Genomic DNA, 14,096 nt, shown 5'->3' with positions numbered 1-14,096 from the left:
GCTATCATACACATACAGCACCATGCACACTACTATACATATACAGTATATATGACCATACACTATCATACACATACAGCACCATGCACACTACTATACATATACAGTATATATGACCATACGCTATCATACACATACAGTATATATGACCATACACTATCATACACATACAGCACCATGCACACTACTATACATATACAGTATATATGACCATACACTATCATACATATACAGTATATATGACCATACACTATCATACACATACAGCACCATGCACACTACTATACATATACAGTATATATGACCATACGCTATCATACACATACAGCACCATGCACACTACTATACATATACAGTATATATGACCATACGCTATCATACACATACAGCACCATGCACACTACTAGACATATACAGTATATATGACCATACACTATCATACATATACAGTATATATGACCATACACATACAGCACAATGCACACTACTATACATATACAGTATATATGACCATACACATACAGCACCATGCACACTACTATACATATACAGTATATATGACCATACGCTATCATACATATACAGTATATATGACCATACACTATCATACATATACAGTATATATGACCACACACATACAGCACAATGCACACTACTATACATATACAGTATATATGACCATACACTATCATACACATACAGCACCATGCACACTACTATACATATACAGTATATATGACCATACGCTATCATACATATACAGTATATATGACCATACACTATCATACATATACAGTATATATGACCATACACTATCATACATATACAGTATATATGACCATACACTATCATACATATACAGTATATATGACCATACACTATCATACACATACAGCACCATGCACACTACTATACATATACAGTATATATGACCATACACTATCATACATATACAGTATATATGACCATACACTATCATACATATACAGTATATATGACCACACACTATCATACATATACAGTATATATGACCATATACTATCATACATATACAGTATATATGACCATACACTATCATACACATACAGCACCATGCACACTACTAGACATATACAGTCTATACTACCACCCACATCCGTCCACCATGCTGACAGCACCTGCCTGTGTACACACAGCGGGTGCCAGGCGAGGTTGGCAGCGCCGCCAGCCCTTCACACGTGTCCCCGGCCCCTCTCACCTTCCAGCCGGCGGAGCTGTTGCTGTCCCCCTTGTCCTTGAAATAGGGTACGGAGCGGACCATCCAGTCGTAGATCTGGGACAGGGTGAGCCTCTTGTCCGGGGAGCTCTCGATGGCCCTGGTGATGAGGTCTGCATAGGACATATTCCCCCAGGCATTCCTGCGGGACGAGCACTTCCTCTGCTGGCCGGCCGCCCCGCTGACAGCGCTGCCTGCAGCCCACAGCGCCGTCTGCACGGTCTCCACTCCGCCGACCGGAGCGGCCAGCACCGTCATCGCCGCCACATCCCCGCCGCTCACCAGCAGCAGCGTGCCTCTCTCCGCCGAGTCCCCGGCCGCCCCTGCCGAAGCCGCGGACACCTCCTCGTCGTCGTCGTCGTCTTCCTCCGGGATCATGGACGACGAGTCCCCAGCCTCCCCGGGGATGCCAGGCTTCGCCGGGCTGGCCTGAGAGTCGGGGCGCTGCAGGGGCCAAGTGCAGGAGCGCGGCCGGCTCTGCGGCTCGAAGTCCGAGTCTATATCCACGTCCCCCTCCGGGGAGGCGGGTGGCAGAGCGTCTGCCATGCTGGCGAAGTTGCCAGAAAACACAAGAAATGCCAACGTCTGTGTAGGTGAAAGCAGTGGAGAAGTCAGCTTTGGCTCACAGGGCAGCGCCTAGTGGTGCAGGTAGACAGGCTCCATGTCGCCCAGCACTCTTTGTCCCGGGGTGTACGCACGTATGAATCCCCGCTGTCACATGCACACGGCCGCATAAGCCCTCCTCACTACTGTACACATCCGTCCATGTGCAGCCCTGGCATCTGCACATCACCTCCCTGCTCCCGCTGCTGCCATCTTGACAATTCCCCACACCTCGCTCAGGTCCCTGCTCGTGCAGCGGGCACGGCTCTGCCAATGAGAGCGGGCAGCCACGGCCGATAAGTCGCCTCTTATCTGCTGGACAGGGCGGGCGGTGGGTTCTGTCTGTCACCCTGACAGCCTCCTCCACTAACATAACACTAGTGAGGGGCACACGCAGGGTACAGACAACCTAACCCTGCCAGCACTGCCCACTGGGAGGAGGCACAGATGGGAGGGAGTGCACAGCACACCCCTTCACTGCTGCATTCCACTGTACAGCCCTGTAGACAGCTGGAATATGCCTATGGCCAGTGTGGGACTGGGGTGCCAACGAGACCCAGCAGTGAAACTCAATCTGGGGCCCACTGTCCAGTTATATGTATGTATTACCTGGCCACACTACCCAGGTTTTTTTATATGAACATAGGCAATATACTGTATAGCAGCATCTTAGCCAACCTATCTACGGTATATGTAAGTCTGTGCAGGTGGTGGGGGACTGGGAGCCCACCTTGTTCAGGGGCCCACAAGGGGATTCACCTGTTCCCCTGTGGGCCAGTCTGAACCTGCCTATGGCACCCCTTCAGATGGAGTGTAAGGGGCGTTTACTAAACTAGTCTTTGTAATCAGAATCCAGGCCTTAAAGGGTTTCTACCACCAGTCATAGGGAGAGAGCTGGTAGGCCCCTTTAGGGTCCCTGAAGGTGTGGAAATGACCCCGGCAAAGTATATAGAGTTTCTGACTGACCACTTTGCTCCATGGTATAAGAACCGCGGGGGCGGGGCCGAGCTGCTGAGGAAGATGGCTGCCTAGTCCTCAGCTCTTCCAGCCACAGATAGAATACAGTGGCTCACAGCACAAGGAACCGGTGTAAACCACCTCAAAGTGGAGGTCCTTCCTGTATTGGGCGTGTGCCAGAGGCACCGCGTCCACATCGCCACCTGCACACAGCCGGCTCAGCGCGCAAGGGGGATCCGGTGCTGCACGGCTCGAGGTGAGGAGGAAGGCGCAGCATTAAGTAGCGGGACCCACCAGCACTGACACTCCCGCTCCCTACCAACTACAGGATCGGACCTCCAGAACGGCACTGCTGCGGGCGGGCCGGGAGCGACAGCCCCTGTCACGGCCGATATTTTAACCACGTGCAGCGCTTTGGCTCACTGGAGGCAGCGCTCCCACATCAGTGCGCGCATCCGCGCGGCTCATCGTGCAGAGGAGACACGGAGCAACGTGGGTTAAGGTAAGGGGGTCAGAGCAGCATTAAGACGCGGGATCCTCCGCTGTTAATCCAACTCCCTAATAACTACAAGAGCGGTTTTCAAGCACAGAGGCATCGCGGGCAAACATAGAATATCAATCCTCCGTCTTAGCGGCCATATTGGACATGTGCAGCACCTCAGATATAGCTGAGGACCGTAATATCAGGCCAGTGGAGATGCATTCCAAATCCCTCTGCCATTTTCAGGGCTTTCACGCAAACAAGGGGGCTGGAAAAATTAATAGAGGGTCTAAATAAAAAATAAAAAAAGGCGAAAGCCTCTGCTCCAAGGAAGCTAACGGACTTCTTTGATTCTGCAGACCCTTCCGGAGTAGAACAAAATTAATCAGCACCACCCTCACCACGTCCCACAAGCCCTATTTTATCAAACACAGACACCCCAGGAGATGACGCTTTCCCCTCTCTGACACAGGAAAATCTCCTCATCAAGAGGGGAGCAGGTGAAGAAAGTGGGAAAAGGAGATCCGCAACTTCGCCATCTTTGTCTCCTAACAGCAAAAGCCCGATTTCTAAAAAGAGCTATGTGCAAAGTGATGGGGAAATAATCTCTACAGTATTGCCTCAATATGATATCTCTCAATTTCAAGCGTCCTCAGCTCCAGTTACAGTGGACACTTTAAAAGATATGCTCATTCTATTGCAAAATGGAATTAATACATCTGTTTCGTCCCTCATCCGGAAACCAAAGTCAACGTCTCCGCCATAGGTGAACGCACTGACCACCTGGAACGTAAAATGGCAGAATTTTCTGACACACACAACGAGCTGGTGGATGCGCACAACGCTTTAAAAGATGTCAACTTGCTTAAAACCAAAGCTACAGATGCAGAAGAAAGGTCCAGACGTAACAACATTAAAATTAGGGGCATTCCAGAGGAAATCTCTACTCCTGAACTTATGGACTATCTTAAACGCCTTTTCCAAACCTTAGTGCCCAATCTGACCCCTATGAATCTCTCTCTGGACAGGATAGGATCCCCAAATCTAAAGCAGCTCCAGAAAAAGCTCTGCGAGACCAATTGGTGACAGTACATATTTTACAAATTTAAGGAGCTTATTTTATTTGATGCACGCAAATATGGCTCATTTCCACCGCCTTCCACTGCCCTTTTTCCTTGTTTCTGGATTTATCAGCGGCCACGTTGCAAGCTCGCAGAGAGTTCCTCCCGTTTACTAAGTTACTCAGGGAACATAATATCAAGTATCGTTGGGGATTCCCAATTAAGCTTCTGGTTTCGCAGAACGGAACAACCACCATTATCTCTTCAGCGGCAGAGGGCATGAAAGTTGTGGAGAAGTGGAACTGCAAGATGTAAGAACATCACCCTAACACTATCGTCATTATCTGGTGCCCACAATCAAGGCTAAATGGTCTACAGTTCCTGTCAGACAAAAGCTGGGATGAAAAAATAAAGACGAGAGGACCCAAGGCCCGGGTCTGTGATGATACCAACACAAACTTGTGTTCTTTCTTTCTTTTTTTTCTTTAGGTTTCTAATTACCGTTTCACCGTTTATGTTACTAGTTATTATTTTTCAGATTTTTTTTTTACTTTACTAGGTACATCTAGCTATGCATTTGTCTTTTTGGAAGTGATATGGGCTGGCGCGGCTGCCTCTTTGAATGTGAAGGGTCTTAATAGTCCCTTCAAACGGAGTATTGTCTGGAAGGAAGCCAGAAATCTCTGATGTGAGATATTATTCCTACAAGAAACTCACTTCCATAAAAGGAAGACACCCAATTTCACGAACAGGAGGTTCCCTCATATCTTCATGGCTTCCTGCCTTGCCAAGCATAAGGCGGTAGCCATAATGATTAAAAATACTGTAGACTTTTTGCTACATGACACAATAGTGAATCCACATGGTCGTTATATAGAGGTAATCTGTGATATAAATAATATTACATATACCCTTTTTAATGTGTGTTTTCCCAACAGACACCAACCAAGATTCTGGGGTCTCTCCAGTCCAGGATAGGGTCGGTGAGCAAAGGGATTTTAGTGGTGGGAGGGGATTTTAACTCCATTTTGGATAATCAGTTGGATACTACTGCTACTGGGAGGCATCTCTCCTCACTTGCAAAGTCTCTAACAGAAGAGGGATTTTATGACGTGTGGCGTTGTCAGCATGGTAGTGAAAGGGACTATACCTTTTTTCTTCTCCCCATCATTCATATTCCCGGATTGACTTTTTTCTAGTGAATAAAATATCCCTACTTCAAGTAGTCTCCTCTAATATTATGTCTATCACGTGGTCTGATCATGCCCTTATTACTCTCACTTTACTGGAAAAATTCTCGTCCCCTCTCCCATCCTAATGGCACCTAAACAATGTAATAGTTACCCATCTAGACTATAGAGAAAGACTGAGGTCAGCTCTTGTTTTTCATACTTTAAAACTAATACAACCTCCGATATGGATCCCCAGATTTTGTGGAATGCACACAAGGTGGTGATGAGAGGTACTCTCATGCAGTGCTGTGCACAGATGAAGAAGAAACATAGCCAGGAGATTAATGATATTCTCTCCAGTATTCATCAAATTGAAACCCTAAATAAAGCCTTGATACACACCTCTCATTCCATAACCTTGAGGGATCTTAGAAAGCACCTACAAGTAATCCTTGCATCGCAGCATGAATACTTTCTTAAAAAATTCTAAATGCAATTTTATGTACAGTACCTAACAATAAAGCAGGTGCCTCTTGCATTGGCTATCTGTTGAATAAAAAGGAAATAAAATTACAGACCCTAGACTAATAGCAGATCAATTTAAGCAATTCTACGAATCCATTTATAACTTACAAAAAGATGAACATACCCCGCAACCCACCGGGAAAGCCATTAATTCCTTTCTGGATTTTGTCCAGTTACCTCATTTATCCTCAGAATAGGTTGGGGCCCTTTTACTTCCTATAACAAGTGAAGAAATACAATCAGCAATCAAATCCTTACCATTAAATAAAGCTCCAGGACCGGATGGGTTTACCAATGCCTATTATAAACATTTCTCCCTCATGATAGCTGCCGTAGATAGTAAATTTCCGGAGGAGATGCTTATGGCCCATTTAGTTACCCTTCCTAAACCGGGCAAAGACCCGACTACTCCCGCCAATTTCCCTATTGAATTCAGATGTTAAAATCTATGGAAAAATACTCGCAACTCGCCTCCTGAAATATATTCCACTCCTGATTCATCCAGATCAAGTGGGATTTGTAGCAGGAAGACAGGCCTCTGACGGAACGAGATGGTTCATCAATTTGGTTCAGTTGGCTGAGCGCACTCGGACGCCTACTCTGTTTACCAGCGCTGGATGCAGAGAAAGCTTTCGATTGGGTATACTGGGGATATGTCTTGGCCACACTAGATACGTTTGGCTTTCAGGGATTCATGAAATATTCAATCTAGCTTTGTACTCCTCCCCTTCGGCTAAAGTATTCACTTCAGGATTCTTGTCAGGTCGTTTCACTATCTCTAATGGAACGAATCAAAGATGACCACTGTGCCCCATAATTTCCGCCCTAGTCATGGAACTCTTGGCAGAAATGATCAGGCATACCCCCGATATTTCAGGCATTTTAGATAAGAGCACCTCGCATACTCTAGGATAATATGCGGACCACGTCATTTTGTCATTGTCCCATCCGGAGGGATCACTCCCAGGTGTGCAAAGGATCATCGACATGTTCCAAAATGTCTCATATTATAAGCTTAACTTAACAAAGATATTTACGGTGGGTGCGGACCCTTCAGTACGGTCGGAACTCACCTCCCAATATCCTTTCAATTGGCAGGACAAAGGCTTTATTTACCTGGGGATCACATTGAACAATTCTAGCAAAGACTTGTACTCAGCAAATTACACCCCGCTGCTGTCGAATATATCTAATATGATTAGTAGATTCTCCTTGCCACTGTTGTCCTGGGCAAGTAGAGTGGCAGATGATGTTGCCGGTCATATTGTATATTTTCCGCACGGTAGTGGTCCCTGTACTGGAATCTTTTTTCTAGTCCCTTCAAAAATTGCTCACTGATTTTGCCTGGGCTAGTAGAAAACCCAGGATAAAATTTTCTACAATGACTAGACCATGGGATAAGCGTGTATACTCGCTCAATCAAAAGATTGGTGGGTGAAAGATAGTGATAAAAGATGGGTGGAATTGGAAAGGGCTGCATCCTCTACACCTCTTATCTTGCTATTTAATTTGCACCCCAAAAAACTTCTGAGAGACCAACAACCCCTACTTAGTATCAGAGCATCAGGTATAGCTTGGAAAAACCTACTGCCACTTATGGGTCCACTGGCCAAATCATCAGTAAGGAACCTTCCGTTGCATTATTTGAATGTATAGATCCCTGATATTCAATTGGATAACTGGGTAATGGCTGGCATTTCTACAATCCAACATCTTTTCGATGGCACAGTCATGTGTTCTTTTGAAAAATGTTACTAATCGATATGACATCTCAAAAAGAGATTTCTATAAATACTTGAGGGTTAGACATACTTTAAATGATTCTCACAATTATTTATTAGAATTTCCCAAGCAAATACAAGAGTTCCTTTCTTCCATTAGGCCTTCCATAAAAGGAATCACCCTATTTTACAACACCTTTATAATGCCTACGACAACAATAAAACCTCCCTTTGTACTTAAATGGGAAGAAGAGCTAGGGGTTACACATGCTACGGATGAATGGTTCTCAGCTTTTCCTATAGTGAAACAAGTATCCAAGAGCGCTTCTCATTGGGAGACCGCATTTAAAATATTATTAAGATGGTACCTTACACCTGCTCACATCCATAAAATGAATCACTCATAACCTCCAAACTGCTGGAGAAATTGAGGTCAAGTAGATACCTATAAACACGTCTGGTGGGAGTGCCCTATTGTTTCTACTTTCTGGGAAGCTGGGAAGCTGTGTTCTTTCTTCTCAAATGCGTTGTGGGTTGATGGATTCCTAAATAAGCGTCTCTAGCCTTGTGCTTTGTGAGGTTGGCAGATTTACCGGTACCGACCAGAACAGTCTGTGGTCAAATCATTTTAGCAGCAAGGACGATGATTGATAAAACATGGAAATCTACAGTAGCTCTCCAAACACTCGCGAACTGGTCTCCTCTGTGAAGGCGAATTTTGAAATAGAAAAACTTTATGCCCTCCGTACTCATAATTGGTCTGAGTTAATGTCTAAATGGGAACTATGGATTCAATTTTCCAATCCAGGTTAGATAGTTTTATGAAATGTTCCACACTATCCCCCTGTCGAGCAGCCCGCCACTTTAAGCTGCTGCAAATCACTCAAAGATATGTACCTTTTTCTTTATAGTTCCATTGTTATTTCTTTCTCTAATAGAATGTCTTGATTTTTGTTGGGTCTTTGGCAAGACTTTGAGTTTGCAACATAAACCTTGTGTATTGTTGGATTCCTGTGTGAATCGTAAATATTATAATGCCAATTTCATGTGATGTTACAGTTGTGAATGTAACTTGGAATTAATAATAAAAAACTTAAGTTTAAAAAAAGAAGAACTGCGTCTTCTGTAGCAAATTCATCTCCATGCATGACAATGCACCATCTCATCCTACAAAGAATTCTTCTGAGCAGGGACGGATTATTGGCCATAGACCTTACAAGGAAATTTCCCAATGGGCTGATGCCTAGTGGGGTGCCCAAGCCCCCATCTCTGCCACTGCTCATGTACATAATGAGCTCTTAGCAGTAATTAACACTGTGAGGATCAGGTACTCATGTACCCTACCAGCGACCGCACATGCCCTGCTGAATTCAACTGCTGTGGCCCACATCTCACCACCTAAGCCCCCTGCTCCATTTCTTAATCAAAGGGGACTGGAGGAGGACAGAAAATTGCAGCTATTAATGGCCAATACAAAGGAACAGCTTTTGGGGCAATATATTGTGCGGCACTATGGTTTATAGTTGTGCTGGGACTGTATTTTTTGCTATGGTATTGCTGACCCTGCCTACTTGTGTTGCCCTGCCTTCTGTCACTTTGAACCTCTCCCCTTCTAATACAACACTAGGGCCACTTAGTTTTATTTTCCAGGGCCAGTTTAAGTTCCCAGTCCGCCCCTGCCTCTGAGTCATTGGCTGCTATGGGCATAAAAAGAGAGAAGCTCATGGTGTGGCCAACATCCTCCTCTGACCTCAACCCTATTGAGAACCTTTGGAGTATCCTCAAGAAAAAGATCTATGAGGATGGGAGGCAGTTCACATCAAAACAGCAGCTCTTGGAGGCTATTCTGACATACTGCAAAGAAATTCAAGCAAAAACTCACCAGTTCAATAGATGCAAGAATTGTGAAGGTTATATCAAAGAAGGGGTCCTGTGTTAACATGTAACTTGGCCTGTTAAGATTTTTTTGATTGAAAAAGGTTTTGATTTCAATAAATGTGACCTCTTAATGCTGCAAATTCAACAAATGTCCATTTTCAGTTCTTTACAACCTATAAAATCTTGCACATAATAATTTGGAACAGTGCATTTTGAGTTTTTTTTTATTTGTAAAAACAAATACTGTTATCATTGGGAGGTTTGTTCAAAAAATACTGTTATCATTGGGAGGTTTGTTCAAAAAAATTTGATTTATACTGATTACTTGAAAATTATACTGGCTGTCATTAGCATCAACCATTTAGGAAAATCAAAGAAAAATATTATTTGCATAATAATTTGTAACACGGTCTAATTGGCATTGATGAATATGGGACATGTTTTAAATACCACATTGCTGATATAACTTGGCTGGTAAAGATTAGGATCATTATGTCTAGGGTCAGCTATATGCTATATATTCTAGAAATCCTGCGTCAAAATACAGAAGCACAAACAACAGAAGACATTTATCAACCCTGGTCGTGGTCTTATCAGGTGTAAACTCACCTTACATCCCAACTCCCCAACTATGGGCTCTTTCACACTTGCGTTGTCCGGATCCGTCGTGTACTCCATTTGCCGGAATTACACGCCGGATCCGGAAAAACGCAAGTGAGCTGAAAGCATTTGAAGACGGATCCGTCTTCAAAATGCGTTCAGTGTTACTATGGCATCCAGGACGCTATTAAAGTTCTGGTTGCCATAGTAGTAGTGGGGAGCGAGGGAGCAGTATACTTACATCTGTGCGGCTCCCGGGGCGCTCCAGAATGACGTCAGAGCGCCCCATGCGCATGGATGACGTGTCCATGCGATCACGTCATCCATGCGCGTGGGGCACCCTGATGTCACTCTGGAGCACCCGGGGAGCCGCACGGACGGTAAGTATACTGCTCCCCCGCTCCCCACTACACTTTACCATGGCAAACAGGACTTTAGCGTCCCGGCAGCCATGGTAACCATTGAGAAAAAGCTAAACGTCGGATCCGGTAATGCGCCGAAACGACGTTTAGCTTAAGGCCGGATCCGGATTAATGCCTTTGAATGGGCATTAATTCCGGATCCGGCCTTGCGGCAAGTGTTCAGGAATTTTGGCCGGAGCAAAAAGCGCAGCATGCTGCAGTATTTTCTCCGGCCAAAAAACGTTCCGGTCCGGAACTGAAGACATCCTGATGCATCCTGAACGGATTTCTCTCCATTCAGAATGCATAGGGATAATCCTAATCAGGATTCTTCCGGCATAGAGCCCCGACGACGGAACTCTATGCCGGAACAGAAGAACGCAAGTGTGAAAGAGCCCATGGGGTCCGGCAGAGATCCGGCAAATATGCTTAGAATTTTTTTTTTTAATTTTAAATATTTTATTAATTATAATACAAAAAAATACAGATCAATACAACATTTGTAATACTATAAAATCCACAAGTCCGTCTATTCCAACCCTGAGCATACTCGGCAATAATTACATAAAGACAAATGCCCATAACCATATGAGTATTGAAAATCAAATGGAGATCCCACCCTCTGGGGGAGAGGCCAGAATCCCCCAGCATCCGTCATTTAATGCCTGAGGGACCTGCCATCCCCCAGCATCTCTACAGCTTCTGCAATACTCCAGAACAACTGCACATTCTTTGCCGATACAGACAAGTAGAAAAGACCGGACTTATGAGATCTTCCCCATCCCGCCCCCCAAACCCCCCACCTTGCAGGAAAAAAAAAAAAAAAAAAAAAAAAAAAAAGGGAAAAAAAAAAATAATAATTCCCAATTAATTATCCGTGTCCCAATCTTCCCACAGCTGACTCCACTTTGCGCAGGATCCTCTTTGTTTGTACAGAATCCTCTCATAGTTTCTCACTTTCTCAACCAGACCCAGCCAATTACTGCAGTCTGGAGTAGAAGAGCAAAACCATGATCTGGAGATGAGAAGCCTAGCCAAAAACATCACCTTGATCAACAAACAGCGTTTTATAGGCTGGTAATCCACCTCCGATAGGTCTCCCAGGACCCATATCCTGGGAGACAAAGGAACCACAATACCGAGTTTACGAGCCAGATTGGATTGGACCTGTCTCCAATAGCTGCTCACCATTGGGCAGTCCCAAAACAGATGTAAGTGATCTGCCTCGAAGTCACCACAGCGTGGGCAGTCAGAGGAGGCTCTAAGTCCCCTCCTATATAACCATACAGGTGTCACATAGATTTTATGCATAATATTAAATTGTACAACCGTGTGATTAAAATTATGTGAAACCAACTTTAAACTTTCCCCTATATTCTCCCAATTTGGAGGGCCCACCTCTGAGAGCAAAGAAGACCAGGATTTCTGTCCTGGAGAGAGAACATCTAAAAAAAAATTCTTCATTAAGTGACTATAACAATGTGATATTTTAATTCTCGTGACAGTTTTCTTACAAATTAAATCGTGTAAAAATTCAGGAGTGTCTATAATAAAGACGTGACTATTCGTAGTGCTAGAGAGTGCTGACCTCATTTGAAAGTATGCATACCAAGCCACCTCATCTAAATTTGCCCTTTGCTTTAGTTCCTTAAGGGGCAGGATTTGTCCACCACTAACCACTTGATGTAAATACTGGATATTTTTGGTCCTCCAGTACTGGCTACAGCTCAGATCTCTCAGGTTCATAAGCTTTGAATTATGCCACAATGGGGTACAAACGAGTGATGCCTTGACTCCGCACCAACTCCTTATGGCCGCCCAAGTCTTTGTAGCCATTCTGCAGAAAAGTGTATAACCACCCAGTATGTTTAATAAGTAGTCAGATTCCAATACGGTAAAAAAATCCGAAAAACCTGAGTCCTTCACCACTCTGCTGCAGAAATGGCTATTTTCCCAATCATTGAAAAGGCAGAGTTGGGAAGCCACAAAGTAGCCCTTAAAATAGGGGAGGTTAAGACCTCCCCGATTATAGGGCATAGAAAAATAAAGTGCCTTCAGTCTCACACGCTTCCTCCCCCATACTAAGTCGTTAAGCATCCGCTCTATCAATCTAAAGTATTTATCTGCAATCCAAACAGGTGAGTTACGCAGGACGTAAAGAACCTGGGGAAGCACTACCATTTTTATTAAGGAAATTCTGTCCGCTCTTGCAAACAGAATTTTTTGCCATATCTTAATTTTAGCCCTCAGTTTTATCAGCAAAGGGATCAAATTGAGTTGTAAATATTCCTGTGGTTTAGCAGAAACTGTTATCCCCAGGTACTTTATTGAGTCCGAGATCGTTAACTGGTTATCCCATTCGCCCCGCAACTCGTCTATAGGGAGAAGAACGGTCTTGTCCCAGTTGATCTCCAGACCAGATGGATCAGAAAAGAGACCAACCAGGTCCATTATACGAGGGAGAGTGGTATCTGTTTGGTGAATAAAGAGCAGAATATCGTCTGCATAGAGGGATACCCGATCGTGCTTCCCCATTATACCGAAGCCGACCACCTTCGGATCCTGCCTTATACTAGCCGCTAGGGGTTCGATGTAAATGTTAAATAAAAGGGGGGAGAGGGGACAGCCTTGACGGGTACCTCTTTCTAGAGCGAAGCTCTCTGTCGTCATATCATTGATCCTAATCCTAGCTACTGGAGAGTTATATAATAGCTGAACCATCGCCATAAATCTTGGGCCAAAGCCCATTTTTTTCATCACCTCCCAGAGGAAAGTCCACTCCACCCTGTCGAAGGCTTTAGTAGCGTCCAGCGACAGGATGGAGCGAGTGCCACACTCCGGGGACTGAATATTCATAAATAGCCTATGGAGATTATGCTGGGTGCCTCTTTTTGGCATAAAGCCATTTTGATCTGGATGAATGATAGTAGATATTACTCGCGAAAGCCTCCTAGCCAAAACTTTTGATAGTAACTTAACATCAGTATTTAATAAGGAGATTGGCCTGTAGGAGCTCAATTCTGCCGGGTCCTTATCCTTTTTTGGGATTAAAACAATGAGAGCCTCCATCATAGAGCATGGTAGTCCCCCTCCCTTTAATGCCTGAGTAAAAACCTCTAGCATCTGAGGGAGAGTCACCTCACTGTACTTGCGATAAACCTCATATGGAAGGCCATCCAGTCCTGGCGATGAGTTCCCCGAGATAGACCCCAGGGCCTCCTGCAGCTCCGAGAGAGACAACTCCTCTTCCAGACATTCTATTTGAGCTTTATTTAAAGTAGAGAGAGGAATTTTCTCCAAGAACCGCATCGCCAGTTCGGATGACAAACCAGGTGAGGATCTATATATCTGAGTAAAGTATTGTAAAAAAGTATCTCTCACTCCTTCTAAATCTGTTATGATTACCCCCTCTGTGTTGCGAATCAAAGTAATAGATTGTTTT

General features: G+C 44.5%; 1 protein-coding gene across 1 annotated transcript in view; it reads right to left on the bottom strand.

Annotated features, from left to right (window-relative positions):
• Positions 1–2,259, bottom strand: part of FOXO3 (forkhead box O3) — a 127,660-nt gene extending 125,401 nt beyond the window's left edge. The window contains exon 1 of the mRNA XM_044289316.1: positions 1,238–2,259. Within this exon, the coding sequence (XP_044145251.1) occupies positions 1,238–1,801 (564 nt within the window). The 5' untranslated portion in view covers positions 1,802–2,259. The remainder of the gene's footprint in view (positions 1–1,237) is intronic.
• Between the last annotated feature and the right edge of the window lie 11,837 nt (positions 2,260–14,096).

Source organism: Bufo gargarizans, chromosome 4, assembly GCF_014858855.1.
Source record: "Bufo gargarizans isolate SCDJY-AF-19 chromosome 4, ASM1485885v1, whole genome shotgun sequence".
NCBI classification, from domain to species: Eukaryota; Metazoa; Chordata; class Amphibia; order Anura; family Bufonidae; genus Bufo; species Bufo gargarizans.
This window is presented reverse-complemented; position numbering and strand designations above follow the sequence as displayed.